At 42.2% G+C, this 18,957-nt stretch overlaps 1 protein-coding gene across 4 annotated transcripts in view; it reads right to left on the bottom strand.

Annotated features, from left to right (window-relative positions):
• Nucleotides 1-18,957, bottom strand: part of ACSL5 (acyl-CoA synthetase long chain family member 5) — a 44,317-nt gene that overhangs the window by 3,336 nt on the left and 22,024 nt on the right. For 3 of the 4 annotated variants that reach the window (XR_006887456.1, XM_046653261.1, XM_046653260.1), the window contains exons 5-18: nt 15,471-15,535; nt 15,256-15,357; nt 13,572-13,671; nt 12,156-12,334; nt 11,088-11,120; nt 10,948-10,999; nt 10,096-10,169; nt 9,396-9,473; nt 8,154-8,288; nt 5,472-5,606; nt 4,863-4,958; nt 2,466-2,538; nt 2,103-2,191; nt 1,694-1,810 (exon numbers count right to left, since the gene is read on the bottom strand). Coding sequence is in view for 3 of the 4 variants with exons in the window: in XM_046653261.1 (XP_046509217.1) it covers nt 1,694-1,810; nt 2,103-2,191; nt 2,466-2,538; nt 4,863-4,958; nt 5,472-5,606; nt 8,154-8,288; nt 9,396-9,473; nt 10,096-10,169; nt 10,948-10,999; nt 11,088-11,120; nt 12,156-12,334; nt 13,572-13,671; nt 15,256-15,357; nt 15,471-15,535 (1,328 nt within the window). In the remaining variant the exon portion in view is untranslated. Of the gene's footprint in view, nt 1-28; nt 92-1,693; nt 1,811-2,102; nt 2,192-2,465; nt 2,539-4,862; nt 4,959-5,471; nt 5,607-8,153; nt 8,289-9,395; nt 9,474-10,095; nt 10,170-10,947; nt 11,000-11,087; nt 11,121-12,155; nt 12,335-13,571; nt 13,672-15,255; nt 15,358-15,470; nt 15,536-18,957 lie in introns of those variants that run through there. The other variant, XM_046653262.1, reaches the window with a different exon arrangement.

The following is an 18,957-nucleotide window of genomic DNA, read 5'->3' as shown; positions in this document are numbered from 1 at the left end:
GATCTTCAGAGTTCCATTCTATGGGAGACAGATAACAGCGTCAGTGTGGTTGAGCCCTGTGGATCGTGTCAGTGATCTTCAGAGTTCCATTCTATGGGAGACAGATAACAGCGTCAGTGTGGCTGAGCCCTGTGGATCGTGTCAGTGGCGAGAGAGGCAAAGTCACAGTTGTCTTCCTTCTTTAAACTTGACTTCTCTAGAGACTTTTGAGCAATCTTTTAGTTCTCTTTCTTGGCTTGGGGAAAGGAAGGGAAGCAGCTTCCAGCAAGAACCTGTCTACACTTTGTCTATATGGAGAGTCAATAGGCAGCCTCAGAAAAAGTCCCTAGAACCTTCTGGGGTGGTGTAAATGGTGGCCTCATCCCACGAAGAAATTTTGCAGCTCTGAATTTCCAATAACTTAATTTTCAATTACTCCATTTCCAGAATGCTCCTCACTAGGGAAGGAGTTATTCTCTATTAAGACGTTTGACTCAGTTAGATCGTGCCCTCCCTGACTCCCTTTAATGGAGCCCTCCTGTTAGATCCAGAGCAGGCTACAACAGCTCTGCTGTGCTAATGCTAATCAGACAAGTCAATAATTGTGGTTGTTAGGACAGAAGCAGGGCTGCGAGGGCTCTCTGCCCAGCCACCAGAGGTTATTTGCAGCTTCATTTCTCTGAGCTAATTGGTCTGAGGAGCTTAGGTTCTTAGGGATTTGAGTTATAGAATTGGGACAAGTGGCAAATACAGTCCACATGATCACACCCTAAGTAGGACAATAGACTGAACCAACCCTGGAACCATCAACAAGCGTGACTTAAGAAATTCGCCATCATTTCAGCCTAACAGACATTATCTGGAGGTGATTCATAAGGCTCAGTCCTTTATAACTCCAGTGTGGGGGCCCATCTATTGCCTACATCCTAGGCTAATCAGAGCAGGGAACTCTTATTATACAGAAACAGATATGTTAGCAAGATACACCTAGACCCAAATCTATGAAATACATCATTTGAACCAGTGTTCTTGAAGGTCTCATTGTCAAGCATTCCTTAAATGTCACATAAATCTTGAGAATATTGAGCAAGAAAGGAGATTTAAGATACGATTACATTCGCACTCCCCCAGCACGTAGTAGACAAAAACTTCTCAGAGAGGAGATCTCTTGGAAAATCCCCTGCAGGGCTTCTAAGGCTGCATCGCTATCAGGCAATAATTTCCTCTCTTAGGAAAACAGATGGGGTTGACAGAGACGACTACTGATTGCATGTCAGCAAGCTATGCTTAAAAAAATGTCTCTGTCTTCCACAGAGAAAGGCTGTGACTGACAGGCAAAAACTAGCCTCCGCATACACCTCGTTTAGAAATCCTGCTTCCTTGTTTTGATATAGCTCTGTATATTAAGTGGGAAGAAACTTAGTCCTTTGAAACTCATGAAAGGCAAATGTTACAGGCCCATGGAGTTATCAGATCACAATTTCTGCCTCAAGAAAAGTAAAACAAAAGAAAACAACAATCAGACCGTTACACCCCTCCCCCGGAAAAGGTACCTAATTTTCCTTCATCTGTGAGCAAGTCTATTCCATTGTCAAAGGAGCCATCCCAACTCAGCTGACTAATCTGTTGGTATGTCTGCACATCTTCCTGATAAGCAGATGGTTTTCCCCAATCCAGTAGCATAGACTCCCAGGAGCTTTGAAGAAACACCCACCGGGAGCCAGCGACCGATGTCTCCTGTGTGAAGCCAGCCATCCTTGTCCAGGACTTCCTCTGTCTTCTCAGGCTCCTTCAGGTATCCTTTGAACACGTTGGTGCCTTTGATGCAGACCTAAACATCAGGTGGTACAGGTGGTGACAATAGCAAAGGCTGTTACTCCCGGCTTGGGTACTTTACAAAACACCTGCTCCCACCTTAAATCAGTTGTTGGTGTGAAGAGCTACAGGTTACTACGACGTGAAGAGCCCAGATTTTAATCCCCATTGTGGGGGATAGGAAAGTGAGGCTCAGATCCTTATGAAAGATCTCAAACAAGTCAAACCCAAGCCTGCTCACAATTGTGTGTTCTTTCTGTTACAAACATCCCCACCATGATTGTCTGGACGTGACGACCGGTACCCACCTCTCCTTCATTGTTTGCTGAAAAGTAGTCCATGTCAGCCACATCTTCCAGCTTCACGTAATTGCAAGGCAAGGGGACCCCAACATGGCCTAGAACACACCACACCAAGTCAGCTGGGAAACCATAAAATGGCGATAATTCCAGCTATATCAGAGAGATTTATGGATTGACTCTAAAAGAATGACTGAAAAATCATCTGGCACCTGCTGGACAGCCAAGATAGGAAGGCCTGGACCAAAACTTGAGTTTGGCATTTGCCACATTCATCTAGACCACTGAGGTTATCCAAACTCCTAAGTCCTAGTTCAGTTAGAACTCTTCTCCCAACCATGGCACCTCCCGCCCACTAGATGGAGAGCCTACCTGATGTCCAGTCCCCAGGTGATGTAACTGTACACCCAGCAGTGCATTCTGTTTGACCATAAGCCTCAAACACCTGGGGAAACCAAAGAAAGGCTTTGAGACTTACTCAAGATAAAGCATGAGCTGGCCGTGCCCTATGGCAAGACATGGGAAAAGCAAGGTCTTTGAGGGTTGGAGTTAGTTCACTTAGTGTCCTAATAACTTGAATTCATACCCGAGCTGCTAAGTCTTTACAAGTGGGGATTCACTCAAAAACCAAAAGGGTCCAGAAATAGACCAAATTATGGAATCTTATACTGTACTTTGGGAAATGTGGCATTTCAAGTTGATAGGAAAATGCGAGTTGTTCCTTAAGGGATGTGCAACCCAATGTCAACTGGTCTTGAACCTAGGCAATGGAGCACTACTGAACGAACTGGAGAAAGTGAGTAGGATTTTTTAAGAGAAATAACTCTGGCTGTGGTATAGAACAGGGGTTGGCAGGCTTTTTCTCAATAGTACCAGATAGTAAATATTTTCAGCTTTTTGAGCCATCTGGTCTCTGTCTCAACTACTTAACTCTGCCAATGTAGCATGAAAGCAGCAGTATACAATACATAAATGAATGGGTATGGCTGTGTTCCACTAAAATTTTACTTATAAAAGCAGGCAAAGGGATAGATTTGGCCTCTGCTGCAGTTTGCCAACCCCTGGTATAGAAGATATCTTGACAGGAGAGAGACTGGTAGGGGAAACAAGTGCATGGGCTGCTGCAGTGAGGGGTGTGGCCTGTGATGGGCAGAGTTGGTAGAGCAAGGCATTTCTGAAAGGGGTGTAGCAACAGGACCTTCTGATCTATTGGTTTTAGGGGCCGAGGGAAAAGAAAGTGTTAAGAATGGCCAAGAGGGGGCTAGTTTGAAAGACTAGAGGACCCCTGGCCTTGGTATCAATTCAGAATGTTTTTTGATGGTGGTTCTCCAGATATGGGACACTCTGTGAGGACAAGCCTGTCTCTTTCACTCATGCTGTGCATGTCGGTCGAATGGACAAACTAGTTAGCCATTTGGAGAAAAAAAAAAAAAAAGAGAGAGACAATATCCATGCTCAAGCCCTTGTACTAAATTCCAGATGGAGCAGACACTTAATTGGAAAAAAAGTAACACCATAAGATTACCAGAAAATCTGGATGAAAACAGTCTTATGAAATATTGGAGGTTAGGAAGCCCTGTCTAAGCAATTCAAAAACCACAAATAGAAAAGATTAATCAGTTTGACTACATAAACATTTGAAACTTTTATGCAGCAATACAAAATGCAAAAAGAGGAGACTAGGAAAAATATTTCTAACACAACAAAGATTAATATCATTACTATATGAAGAACTCTTAGAAAGTAACATGAAACAGAAGTAAATTATCCTTTGCCCATTTTTCGATAAGAAAGTAACAGAGTATTCATGAAAGAAATACAAGTGCTGATAAGCAATAGAAAAGATGTTCAGTGTGAATAAAAGAAATAAAACTGCAATACGATTTTTTATGTATCTGATTGGCTAAGATTTAAGTGATTGAAAAAGCCTGTCCCTGGCAAGAATGTGGCTATACAAGGTCTCATGCATTATTTGCAGGAACGTATAAAAAAGACAAGACCTTTCTGGAGGGAAGTGTGATAATCTACATTAACATGTAAAAAAAGCCTGTATACTTTGGGGGCCGGCACAGTGGTACACTGCTTCGGATGCTCCACTTTGGCGGCCCGGGGTTCGCCGGTTCGGATCCCTGGCACGGACTTGTGCACTGCTTATCAAGCCATGCTGTGACAGGCGTCCCACATATAAAAAATGGAGGAAGATGGGCATGAATGTTAGCTCGGGGCCAATCTTCCTCAGCAAAGAGGGGAATTGGCGGTAGATGTTAGCTCAGGGCTAATCTTCCTCAAAAGAAAAATCCCAAAATCCTATATACTTTGACCCAATCATCCCTGCTTGGAGGGATTTATCCTAAGTTGATAACAGCATAAATACTAAAGGATACACAAATATTCTTATCACTTCATTGATTATAACAGCAAAAAAAAAAAAAGGCAACTCAAGTGTCCATCAATAGGAGACTAGTTATTTGGGAACATTCAATAAGCTATTGCAAAACCATTAAAATGATGTAGATATTTATTTGACAGGGAGCAATGTTGATGGGACACTGTTTAACAAGTATTTTAGAACACTGATGTCATTTATGTAAAGGTTTCTGTACACAGATGCATAAAAAGGTGACTAGAAAGTTTTTTTCTCTTGATTTTGAGATTTGGGGTGACTTTCTCTTTGGTACTTTTCAGTTGTTTTTCAATTTTTACGTCAACACTGAGCTTTACATGTGCGAAAGTGAAATAAGCTATCTTCAGAGAAGCTGCTTGGCTTACCTGACATCCCAATGCCGCACGGAAGAACGTCAAGATGGGAGCGGAGATGGGGGCAGCTCCGGTGAGCAACAAGCGAACCCTCCCTCCCAGGCTGGCCTGGTTAGTAGAAACAAAAGACCTGCTGAAACCTATTTCCTTGGCTTCAGTTTCCTCCACCGCAAAATGGATACAACAGCCTACCCAGTGTTGTTCTAAGAATTAAACTAGTTAATTTACAAAGCTCTTAGAATAGGGCCTGGTGTTGTGGAAAAACACTTAAAATGTGAGCTATTATTGTCACCACCATTCATAGCTGGGACCAGACCTGTAGTTTTTAAAACATTTTCTCAAATAATTTGTATTCTTGGGCCCTTCAAATTACTTATAATCTTAACAGACAACTTATGAGAATAAGAGGGAATGCTAGGACCTAAGTGAAATCTGTTTTCTGCTTTTTGACCAATTCTGTTTATTGACAAAGTTGTCCAAGAGAGATCTCAAATGGTGAGTGAACACAGAAAGTGTGAAAGTATCTCCAGACGCTCAACCATCAGAGGGAAAGCAGAGTATGCTAGGTCAGTGGGCAGCCCAAATATTTGCCTGGTTCTGTCCAGGACCCACCCAACCTACCTGGATCTTTCCAAAGATGAGCTTGTCCCAGATACTGTCACGCCTGATGACACCTCTTTTCACTTCACTGAATTTACTGGCAACAGCCAAGTTCAACAAGAACTTCTTCAAGGGTGTCTTGGTTTCATTTTGTACCTGTAGGGTGATAACTCCTCTTAGTTGGAAACCTATTGGAGACACTCACCAAGGCCATTCTTCAGTGAGCAGGACATGGTGCCTTCTGGCTTCATAAAGAAGTGGCTCTCATGCATGAACTGGGTTGCTGGATAATGAGGAAGCCAGAGAATTATGGCCACACTAAGAAAGAAGTGAACTTAGGACATACATACAGGGCTCCATCTCCTCCAATTCCTCATCCTTGGCAGACAACTTTGACAACTGAAATAAGCATGTCCTCAAAAAGTGGTCAGCATTTACTTACAAAGTCATCTGGGAGTACTAGATTAAAAAAACAGCTCAGTGGGCCCACCCTAGGGCTTTTGATTTAGTAGCTTAAGGAAGGGCCTAAGAATCTGATTTTTCAAAGGAGCACCACCTCTCCCTCCCCTTGCTCCTTTGATACTTACATACGCTAAACTTGGAGAAATACCACCTTTCTCTGTAACTAAAGTTCCTTTAGCCACCCCATACAAAACCCAACAGTCTTCCTACTGAGACTATTTCTTCCTTTTGGGCTTAATTCTGACACTATTGCCCCAGCTCACATGATTTCCCTCCTCTCCCTGACTCTGGCTTCACCGTGGCCTCTAAAATCCAACAACCACACTAAAAACTCTGGCCTCTAAAACCCAACAACCACAGTCTTGCCAAAGGAGCTGCCAAGTACAACTCAAAGAAAGTCCCTTTTTCCAAAATTAAATCCTGAACTCCATATTCTGGCCTTCAAGATTCCATCCTGCTGGAAATCAGATTCAAGGAAATCAAAGTTATTTTCCAGTTCCAAATTCAAAGAATGCCTCTTCAGCCGTCTTCCATATTTGCACTCTCATTTCTTGGCACCCAGTCAAACAGGGCTGCTCATCCTCACCACCTAATACCAACTGTGCTCTAGGCTTCAAGCATCTGCTCACATCTGTACCATCAATTTGCCCATATCTCTCCGTTTCTTTCCAAGATCTACACTCAAATGCTGCCTGCATTGTGTTATTCCCAATCCCTCTCTCAACCTTAAGAGATTTCTCTTTCTTCAATATTCACAAGACTCAACTTCCTCCTAAGTCACTGACAAAGAGCTGGAATTGAGAGACTCAAGTGAATAATGTTCTCTATTTTAAAAATATGTTCTATAAGTGAACTGTGTGTTAAATATTACCATATTATAGAGTAACTATCCCTCAAAAATAAAAAATGCCAACAACATGAACAAAAACCATGACAACAACCAAATCTAATAATTCCATAACATGATGAGGAACTGCTAGAATTGTTAACAATTCTGTTAGAAACCAGGGCTTTTAATGTCCAGTGGTCATTTGTGTTCTAGATTGCTGCCTGCCCTGTCCCTGGAGCCCCAGGATAGCACCTAGTGAGATTCCCAAGTGTGAAGAGGAATGTTATAATCTCAAGGGTAGGGTCCAAGGCATGTGAAGAATGACCAGGTGTTATTTTCTCAGAGCTCCCATGCCTGTAGAATTATGAGATGATCGAGCTCATGCTTATGAGCCTGGGCTCTGTTATTTTATTATGTTGCCTGAGTTCAAATCTCGGTTCCAAGGGCTCCTTGGAGAAATTAGTCAATCCAAGAGTTGGGTGAGAAACATACAAAATGAGCTTGGGACCTCTTGTGCCAGAACTATCTAAGACTACCGGGGTCATATCAAAAGGACACAGGAGCAACTGATGGGGCTCCCAACTTCCCAAATGGGATAATCTGAACATCAAGAAGAGCAGCTGAAATGGATTAGACATACAAATATGCAAATCACAAGTTCATAATGTTACAAAGAAAAAATCTCATTGGCCATTTTTGAAGATCACTGGGGCACTAGTTGATTATTTTGCATGTTGATAAATAAAGGAAAAGAATCAAATATTTGTCATGCCTTTATGGAAGCATCTCAGCTTCCATATGAATGCAAGAGAAATGATTGAATTAGAAAAAAAATCACAATTTTACTAACCCTAGTGAAAAAAAGAGCAGTGATCAATGACAGCTAAAACTATTATGTGACCGTGTGATTCTGATCCCACCCTGTATTAGATATGACTCTGGATGAGTTATTTAACCGCCAAGGCTCAGTCCCCTCATGTGTAAGTTAGGATAATCAGTGTAGGTGATTTCCTGTGCTTTTGTGAGGATTAAATGAAGGAACGCATATCAAATGTTTACCATGGGGCCTGGCACCTCAGTAACAAGCTCAATAACCAGCAGGTGTTATGAAATCAGAGTAACAACTTCCCAGTAAGTTGGCTGAATTTTGAGGGGCTCCCCAAGTCTCTGAATTGAGCTCTTTCTCCAGGTCAGGTCTAAATAATCTCACCCAGAGGAAAGGGGGTTTCATTTATTATGGTTTTTCCTGGCTGCATTTGTAAGTGTGGCTGTAAGTAGATACTTGTAGGGAGCGGGGGGTGGAAACAGAGCAAATTTCTTAGCAATATAGAGTCCCTAAGAGCCTCAGTCAGTCCTAAGCCAAAGATAGTTCCTTCATCTCAGGGCCAGTCCAGCAGAAGCAAGGTTAGTACCTTATCATAGACCCTGTTAAGGACTCGAGGCACCGTGGGAAACACTGTGGGCTTCAGAGTCTTCATGTCATCAGGCAGCAACCGAATATCTCCTTGGAAGAACCCAACTTTGGCTCCACAGGTGTACACAGCAGCCTAAAAGCAAAACCAAAGAATAGGGCTCAGAGTCAAAGGACCACTTCAGGTGGGGCCTGTCTTGGACAGAATTGGGGAACTAGGTTGACATCCATGGGTACTTTTCCCTGTGCAGCATCCCTCACCCCCGCATTTCAGGTATCCAAAACTCTGAGAGCCTACCCCCAGGACAGGATGGAAACTCATTTCTGTGGTGGAGGCAGGACAGATAAGACAGATTGTGAGACTCAGGGCCCACCCCTACTCCACCCACAGCTCTGGGGGATTGACTAAGACATCATCCTTTGTAAGAGGCCATTCATTATGAAGTACCTAGAAAAGACACTGCCAATTAAACTAGAACATCCCTACAATTGTAAAACTGTCTCAGTTTCAGAAATGTTAAAATGTGAAAAAAATATGCTTATTAGAATCAATATTTTATTCATCAGATGTCAACATTTTAGCCCAAGGAACTGAATATTTCATATTGCCATTTCATGCATCAACAGATAAACTGATTAAAGAGGTATTTAAGCAAAGAAAGGATTTCCCATCTATATTACCACCTGTGTTTTTGAAAGGCCAGAACTGCTTTCAGTTCTCACATTGGCCTCAGAATAGCCTGAAAAGCCTGGAGGCCACTCACAGATGGGCAGCTCTCTGCCAGCTCTCCATCCTGATGGTTCCACCTAACACGCTCTGGATCTTACCTGGTCAAATGCTCCTTCTCTGCCCTCTGTGGGGAACCTCCTTTGCTCTAACCCTAGATCTTTTCAAAAATTTTAACCAAAATAAAATTATAGAGGGGAAGTAATGTCTTGTATCCCAGCTCAGAATTAAGTATAGGTAGCAAGCTCCTGGCTATGACCTCACTGGTCTTGCAGGTACCCTGTGTGAAGCAGAAGGAAGCATTAGCCCTCTTGGACACACAGATCCACAGAGGAAGGCTCCACAGCAAGGCAGAGGTAATGCTAGGACTGGGATTCAGCTGTACCAAGTCCCTGTCTGTGCCCTTCCCTTTAGAGAAAGGACTGTCAATGATGTAGAGTTCCCTTTGGAATAGACGTGGGACTAGCAAGTCAGGACTCCCTCTTCACATACCTGCTAGGAACATAGGACACTCACCTGTACAACCCTTTCAAACATATGAGCCAAGGGGAGGTAGGATATGGTCACATCCTCAAGGTTGATCTCAAAAGTACCCTACAGATCAGGGAACAAAGAGGAGACAACATTGTATTAATCCAACTTTCTCTTCGAAGGAGATTTAAAAACTACTATTAATTCTAGTTAGTAATACTGTATTATATATTAGAAATTTGCTAAGAGAGTAGATCTTAAACGTTTTCATCACAAGAAAAAATTTGTAACTATGCGTGGTGATGGATGTTAACTAGACTTATTGTGGGGATCATTTTGCAATATACCCAAACATCAAATCATTATGTTGTACATCTGAAACTAGCATAATGTTATATGTCAATCATATCTCAATAAAATATTTTTTAAATTTTTAAAAAACTACTCCTTCCCAGAACTGCCACATATGGTTGTGCAGGTGATGTACTGTACAACTGTAAGAGGTACCCTTAACTGCACAGAGTGTAGAGCTCTGCAGTGATCCTAAAAGACCAAGACGTGAAAATGCACAGTCCTCTGGACAAAGAGGCACTGATATGTGTGCATACTTAGGCCTTAAACCTATTTTTTTCCTCTATGCCTTCTCTAATTTCAAGATTAAAATCTTATGGCAGATTCCTATTTTAATTAGGAATTTTCAATTGAAATTTAATTAGGAATTCCTCTTTTTCAATTGATCACTGACCTCCATAGATCTAAGAAAAGCAGCAGTATTTGAAGTAATATTTTGATGGGTTATCATGGCTCCTTTGGGGTCACCTGTAGGAAACAAGAGGTGGAGAGAAAGATCCTTTATGTAATTAATAGGTAGCCTTTGGCTTTGAAATAAGAAGCTACATTCAATTGGTTCTCTTCTAGAGAGCCAAGAGCTTCTCCTGTCACTATGTCTTTTTATGAATGGTATGTGACTCTGTTTATGAATGATTAACGCCCCTAGAGAAGCTACTGCTGATAGCATCGTTAGCCTTCTGCTACTACACAGGGCACAGCCATAATCTTAGACAGCAATGCAGTAAAAGTTTTTAAAACATCCAAGTGACCACCATTGTTTTTATGTTTAAAGCTTCAGATATGACAATATTACCTAGGTTATATCTTATAAACTGGGCACAATGAAATGAATATAACCATAGGTCATCACGGGCCACATTAAAAGCTATTAAGAGTTCTAATAGATAGGTAGCTGCCAGATAGGGGTGGGGGACACACAGTGATCTGTGTAGAACTATCATTGGGTTACTTTGATTGAGTGAAACCATTCCAGTGGTGTCAAATTGAGAGACTGGTTGGGCTGGGGAAGAAAGTTGACTTTATGATGCCATCTTTAAGACCCCTGAAATCCATAGCATGTAAACACCTCTCAGTGTGTTCAATGAAGTTTATTTGCTTATGCTTATGTTTTTCTATTTGGGCATGCATACTCAAAAGTCGGACAGGGCTCACTCTAGAGTATATTTACCAGCCCACCAGTGGTCAGTGACTCGACCCATGTTTTTGGCTGACCAGGGGCCTCTGGGACAGTTTCATGGGTACTGACCTGTGGTCCCACTGGTGAAGCAGATGATGCTCAGGTCTTCTGGTCTAGGAGGCTAGAGGGGGAAGCACACAGGCTTAGTCTGCCATGAACTTTGAGAGCTGCATATGGCAAGACTCAAATTCAAGCAGAAGAAAACTTACCACAGGTTTTCTCAAGTTTTCTTTGCCTAGAATCTACATGAACAGAATACCAAGAAAGACATTAGTTGAAATGGACAGATTTATGACAAATAGAGCCCTCTCTTTCCCTTTTCCATGAGAATGCCTCTGTGGGAATAGAGCCAAAATTCCAACATGGATCAGGCCCAGAAGCCAACAGTTAGGCACAATGGAAGCACCAGGGAAGAGCATGTTTCTCTAGAATAGCAACCTCAAGAGGGCAGATTCCAAATGTCCAAACTTTCCATCATACTCTTAAGGTTCAGTCATCTAGGACCATTGCTGAATCTTTTTCTTTTTTTTAAAGATCGGCACCTGGGCTAACAACTGTTGCCAATCTTTCTTTTTTTGCATTTTCTCCCCAAATCCCCCCAGTACATAGTTGTATATTTTAGTTGTGGGTCCTTCTAGTTGTGGCATGTGGGATGCCGCCTCAGCGTGGCCTGATGAGCGGTGCCATGTCCGTGCCTAAAATCCAAACCAGTGAAACCCTCCGCCGCTGAAGCAGAGCATGAAAACCACCACTCGGCCACAGGGCTGGCCCCTGAATCCTTTTGAATCATATGAATAGTTGACATTTCAAGGCTGACTACATATCAGTCACTATCCTGAGCACTTTGTATGTATTAACTCCTTTAACTCTTTACAACTCCTCTCTAGGGTAGGGACTATTTTAACCTCATTTTACAGAAGGGGAAAGGGAGATGTCGAGTAACTCGCCCAAGGTCACCTCACCAATACATGCAGAGCTGGAACGTGAACCCAGGCAGCCTGGCTCCAGAACTATACCCTTAACTACCCCTGACCTCTGTATTTATAAATTATCTACTTAGAAGTCTGTGCACACTGGCCACAGACCTTTCTTCACCCCTGGCATGGTTTCTGAGTTGTCTTGGGGAAATTATTCTCAGAGCTTCACAGCATCAGTCTAATTTACTTCTCTCCTGCCACCCTTGGAGAATAACAGCCTGAGCTCTTGTGTAGATGTCCTGCAAGTTGTCCATGGTTCAGACCAGACTTCAAGCAGTGAGTTGAGTTTCAGATCCATACCTCGGCATCACACAGAGACAAGAGCTCAACTCCACTTTTCTCCGCTCTTTGCTTTAGGTCATCATCAAAGGGATCCATGAGGATGATCATTTTCAGGCCTGGGGCGAGGCCCTGCTCCACATTCTCTAGCAGGAGTGATGCCTTTTGGGGGGTATCACAGATCACCGTGGCAATATCGGCTGAAAGCAGAGATAGAGCCAGAGGTCACTAGCCTGCTCTGTATGTCTTGCAAGGAGGAAGTGATTTTTGAAAATTTCAAAGCTAGTGGGTCCCCAAAGGAGATTATGTCTGCAAATCAGATTTATAATGTATAAAACCTGAAACATTCCATTGATAATAAATGAGCTTAATTGAAACAGCACATAGTTTTCTTGCATGCTGCCAACACGGTTTACAGTTTCTTTTTTTTTTTTCTTTTTGAGGGAGATTAGCCTTGAGCTAACATCTACTGCCAATCCTCCTTTTTTTGCTGAGGAAGACTGGCCCTGAGCTCACATCCGTGCCCATCTTCCCTTACTTTATATGTGGGATGCCTGCCACAGCATGGCTTGCCAAGCAGTGCCCTGTCTGCACCTGGGATCCAAACCAGTGAACCCTGGGCCGCTGAAGCGGAATGTGCACACTTAACCGCTGCGCCACTGGGCTGGCCCCCAGTTTATGGTTTCTAGAGGAGCCACAAAATTTCTTCTGCTTAAGAATACAGACAAGGTGTATGAATTGCTTAGAAGTGGTCCCATCAATGTGTTTTATTTTGGGGAGCGAAGAAATAGGAGAAGAGAAAAGAAGGGGCAAATGGGATTTTAGCAGACAACTATTTTATGATGCTGAATGATAGCATTTGCTTTAATACTTGTTTATACAAGTAGAAAACTTCTGATTGTGTCTATAGTTCAAATGGATCTACTCAGTCTACTAGTTCTGTGACAGAAAGTGACATCTTGGGTATGTGAAAGGGCTGTTACTTGCCTATTTAATTTGTACTTGTTTCTCTAACAATGATAATTTTTTCTACAGACACACCATAGACATCGGTACATGTTGGTTAACTGTACTGACGTGGTACAAAAATAGGAAATTAAATCAATCATTTCACAGAGATTTAGTCAATTAAGTGATTTAGTCTATGGCCTCTATGGCCTTTTATCCAGTGTGGCCAAAGTAAATAATCTTATCTCTAAACTATATTGTCATACTATGCCACCTTGAGGCATTTCATTGAACCTTCTGTCTATGCACATCCCTGCCTCATGTGCTTTTTGTAGCTTCCCCGTAAATTATAACCTAGGGAGTACAGGACAAGAAAGAGTTGAGCACTGTTCTGGTTTCAGCATTGCAAGTCTGGTAACAAAAGCAGATATGGAGGAATTACTCAGCATTAAGAAAGAATCAAGTTACAATGTAATAGTAAAGTTTTACCCTTGTTGACGATGTGTACGATGGCTTCTGCTCCCAAAGTATCATAGAGGGGGACGGCTACCATGGAGTATGTGTAACAAGCCAACTCGGAGATGATCCACTGTATGGAGAGAAGTTCAAATGAGGACTAGGGAACATGTAAAAGGAAGAGTCACTCAGCCAACAAATGATTATTTGGTATCCTTGTGCTAAGAAAAATCACTATGGGGCCCTTGGGACTGCCACTGCTAATGCTGTAAAGTACAGTTAAATGAAGGAGATAGGTAGGCACAGAGACAGCTACAGTACAAAGGCAGACCAGAATCCAAAGGTAGAATGTGGTAAGTTCTGTCCGTAAGAAGTATGAAAAGCATTGGGAGCTTTAAGGAGGCAGAGATCACTTTGAGGGGTGGGGTAAAGGCTATCTGGGACTGCTTTGTGGAAAGTGATGGAAACTGGGCAGAGCTCTGAAGGCCTGGTAGGATTTGGTTATGGAAGTGGAGGCAGAGAAGTCATTCAAGGAAGAAGGCAACGAATGAACAAAGATAGGATAGCATGACATCATTACATATATATCAGGAAGCGTGAAGAGTGACAGGAAATGAATTGGAAAGGTGGGTCAGAATCCGATAATGGCAGGCCTTAAATGTCAATCTCGGTGTGACGCACTGAACTGTGTCCCCCAACAATTCACGTTGAAGCCCTAACCCCCCCGGGACTGTTTTTGGAGATAGGTCCTTTAAGGAAGTAAAGTTAAGTGAGGTCATAATCCAATATGACTGTTATCCTTACAAGAAGAGGAAGAGAGCCGAGGATGATAGAGGACAGGCCATGTGAGTTCACAGTGAGAAGGCAGCCATCTGCAAGCCAAGAAAAGAGGTCTAAGGAGAAACCAAAGATGTCGACACCTTTAACTTGGAATTCTAGCCTCCAGAACTGTAAGAAAATAAATTTCTGTTGGTTAAGCCACCCAGTCTGTGGTATTTTGTTATGGGATCCCTAGCAGGCCAATACACCAGGTTTTGTGTTAAGTTCCTGAACTAGAGTCAAGGATATCTCATCTTATTGAGGCTGGGTGTAACAAAGATAGAGTAAGTAGCTTCATGTAAAAATGCAGCCAGAGCCCACTCAGATTTTCAGTTTAGCAACTGGTTGTAGTGAGCATATGTTATCCAACTATTCTGAAACATTCAAAGATGTTCTCTGAGGATGTTGGGTCTATTGACTTAACTTGAACTTGGAGATAAGTTTAATTCCAATCATCTTAATGTCTAAAATCTACTTGCAACTCACTGTGGAAATACGGCTATGGTCAGTCTCAGTAGCAACGGATGCCTTGGCTTACTAGCTCAGGTACAACGTGCAAGTACCAATTCTAATAGGAATATATCCTTTTCCACAATGTCCTCGAGCTCTTATTTGACAGTCCTTCAAAGCTTTCTTATTTTTCTCATACAACAAACAGACTGACTTAAAATGGCCCATAATGGGCTGGGAAAGTCCAGACACCTACACTAGACATTCAACCAGGAATTAAGGAGGCCCTAAACTGTAACTTTTTCAAGTGAAACAATAAAGAACATGAGCTCTTTAAACAGCTTTGGTAAGTCATCAGCAAGTGTCAGAGAGCTTGCTTCTGTGGGAGGGGTTTAAAGTCTGTAGACAACGCTGACTCAATTCCCTGACTTAACTTTCACATAGTTACCTCTGGCCTATTCTGAGCAAAGATGCCAACAAATTGGTCTGGTGATGGCTTGTACCCTTTATGCAAGAGATAGGAGCCCAGGTACTCTGCTCGATCAGACACCTACAAAAGGGAGAGAAAGAAAAAAGAAAGCAGTCAAGACCCAAAAGAGAACAAATTAGCTCAGGATACTGCCTTAGCAAAAGAATCTATCCAAAACTGTGGGCCTGACTTACCTGTTTGTAAGATAGCCATTTGTAGGGCTGGTTTGGTTTTCTATATCCCAAGCAAGGCCCATTGTCTAAAAACACAACATTAAAAGAAAATTAGCTCCAGTTGCAAATCCTTTGGACCAGAGAAGGTAAAAGGAGATTAGGAAGAGACAAGACACAAAGGATAAATCCACTAAGAATATGAGCTTCTCTTATGTGCCAAGGAAATTCAAAGGCAATAAGTACTTAGTTCTCAAAGACAGAGATTCTTACAAGCTACACTTGAAACATTTAGGAAATGCTCCAAAGCAGGAGTGGTTTAGCGTTGGAATATGTGACCTCCAGAGTAGCAGGTATTCAGAGACAGCCGTGAAGTATGGACTAGCCCACGTGATGTGAACATGTGAAAGCCCACAAGTAAACACAAACAGCCTGTAGTGGATAATCTTGAATTGAGTTTCCCTATAATAAAAGGAATGCATGCTCTTAAAAATATAGAAAAAAATCAAAATATTGTCATAGAATCAAAAGTGGGTTCGCCTCCTGGGGAGTTAAAAATCAGACTCTCCACCAGAAGTAGTTGTCACACAAAGTAAGACTTATTTGCTGCAAATAGGAGGCCACGCGGAATTATTTCCAAAGTCGTGGCTGTCCCCAGACAAAGGGAAGCAGGGGCCTTTTATTTTAGATGGGAAATGAATATTCAAAAGGGAGAGGTGGGTATTTGCTTGTGCAGGCTCAGTTGGAAAATGTGCTTCCACATATGCTGCAGGTTACACTATTAAGGCCTCAGCTCCTCACAGAGAGGAGATCTTAGTATTAAAAATGGGGCAAAGTTCATGGGCGTGCTCTTGTGGTGAGGCCTGGTCTGGTTCAGAGTGGTTGATGGCTGCATCACTTGAGATAGTTAAATGCTTCCAAACCCACCCTTGAGTTCCTCAGGGCAATTAGCCAGTGACAATATGAGTCAGTAATAATATCATCACATAAACACCGTTTATTAACCCTGGTATTTTCTTTTTTAGTTCCTTTGCATAGTTTTACAGGGTTATGTTTATGTCAAATACATATTTTAGTTCCTGCTTCCTTCCCCTGTTTTGATATACACATTCCCATGTTATAATATCTTCTCTGTAGAGATTCCAAGGGCCTTAGTACTGCCAACTGATGGAGGGTCTCCTACGGCTGGATTTATCTCATTGTGGATATTCAGATTGCTTCCAAGTTTGACACCTCAAATAATGCTACAAATATTTTCAAATTTAAAACATTTTCTTAGAATAGAGTCCCTAAAATGAAATAACTGGGTTGGGAAGAAAGGGTCAGAACCGCTCAGGTTTTTGACACCTGGCCTCACATAGCTTAGTAGGGCAGCTGTGACAACTTACTTCTCTCCCACCAGCCATGTACCAAGTCATAGACACTAAACAGTATCTTTTTAACATGTCTTCTGGTTTGATAGGTTTAAGAAGCTATCACTTTAGTCTAAGTTTCTTTACAGCTATTAAAGTGAGAACTTTCCCTTGTTTAAGTTCTATTTGTTATCATGAATCATCTCTTAGTATACTTTTCCTGTTTATATGAGAGGTCTTTTGAGATACTGAGGCTTGTAAAGAACTACAAGAACACATACACACACGCTTGTGCTTACACACAGCACACACACAGGTGCACACATGTACACTTGCCTTCAATATTTTTACAATTGTGTCTTACGTTTGAAAATAGAAGAGTTAAACTTCTGAACACCTAAACTACTCAGCTTTATTTAAAATTAAAATGAGTCTGGGAACATCTACTTACTAGAGTAAATAGTAACCTCAGCCATGGAAGGCACGGAAGTTGTGGTGTGAGGCTAAGGAACAACGGTAAGCGGCTAAGAGGCCCCCACAGCTAAGTCAGAATGAGACTGAGTTATAAATAGAAAAGGAGAAGGGGAGGAAATTTTACATAGAGTATCTAGTATCCCAGGTGCTGAGAGGAATTCAGGCCTTTCCAAAAGGAAGCATTCAAGAGAGGGTTACTGGGGGCCGGCCCGGTGGCGCAGCGGTTAAGTGAGCACGTTCTGCTTCAGCGGCCCGGGGTTCGCTGGTTTGGATCCTGGGTGCAGACATGGCACCGCTTGGCAAGCCATGCTGTGGCAGGCGTCCCACATATAAAGTAGAGGAAGATGGGCATGGATGTTAGCTCAGGGCCAGTCTTCCTTAGCAAAAAGAGGAGGATTGGCAGCAGATGTTAGCTCAGGGCTAATCTTCCTCAAAAAAAAAAAGAAAAGAAAAGAAAAAAGAGAGGGTTACTAGGAATTCAGAGGTAAATAAGAGAACTTCCAGACTAACTGACAGAGGAAAAAGGAAAGAATGCAAGAAAGAAATATCCACTCTGATTACAGAGATATAAAAAAATGAATGAGGAGACTGTCCACAGGAAAACTTAGTAATTTTTCTTCCTGCTGACAGTTGCATGAAAATTCAGGAAATCAAGTCTCAGACTGTGACCTTCTCTGAAGCCAGGCAAGTCCTGCTCTGTTAGGTGTTCACAGCCACTGCTCCAGCCCGAAGGGTGGGCCGCCTCTAGTCTACCAACGAGATTGTTTGTTCTAACATTAATCACTAGTTATAGCTACTGTTTATGGAATGCTTCCTCCGTGCTAGGCACACTCGGGCATTTGGTCTTCCCGACTTTTCTTAGCCCCATATACTCAGAATCATGAAGGACTAGGACAGCTTCTTCAAGCTCACTCAGTCAGTGGTAGAGCTGATGAATGTGGAAAAACCATATTGCCTCTGATCACTTCCCTACTGATGACCATTCTAGCAGAGGCCCGCGGTCAAGGAACAAGTAAATAATTGGCCCAAAGGGGCACCAACTGAAGTCTCATTAAACTCTGTGCCCTAATCAGCTTCAGCCCGATTAGCCAAAGTCATGACCAGGCGACAGCTTAGCCTTTGATTAACCCACTTATCTCAGCTCTCCTTCTGTTCTAAGGCGTGGCCATCTACGAAGAGCCCACCCATTGACAGCTTCTCAGCAAAATTGCTGCCCTAAGCTAGGTTGAAACTCTGGCATGCAGAACCCGCAAAAAACCTTTATTAATGATTCAGATTCTCAGGTCTCACAATTTGGAATTCCGATTCAGTGCAACAATGTGGAGCCAAAGAATCTGTATTTGAAACATTATCACAGGTAATTCTCAACATAGACCATCTATTGGGTAGGGGCTAAAAGTGTCTGTTGGGGCTGATGTATTCAACCCCAGTCAGGACCAGAAGTGTCATTTTTCTATGGAAATAGCCAGGCCAGACTTCTCATGCCTGCTTACATGGGAAGCCATTTTATCAGTTTAGTTTTAATTTAGTATTGAAAAAAAAATTTCTAAATGAAATATCTTATGTGCCATATATCATAAATGAAATGATTTGTTTCTAATTACAATAACAATGCCATGATGATAACTCAGTAAAGAAAACTTTGAAAAATAGAAAATCCCAAAGGAAAGTCTGTTATATCAGCT

The sequence above is a fragment of the Equus quagga genome, chromosome 2 (genome assembly GCF_021613505.1).
Source record: "Equus quagga isolate Etosha38 chromosome 2, UCLA_HA_Equagga_1.0, whole genome shotgun sequence".
Taxonomy (NCBI): Eukaryota; Metazoa; Chordata; class Mammalia; order Perissodactyla; family Equidae; genus Equus; species Equus quagga.
The sequence above is the reverse complement of the archived record's forward strand: the minus strand, read 5'-3'. Positions and strand labels throughout refer to the sequence as shown.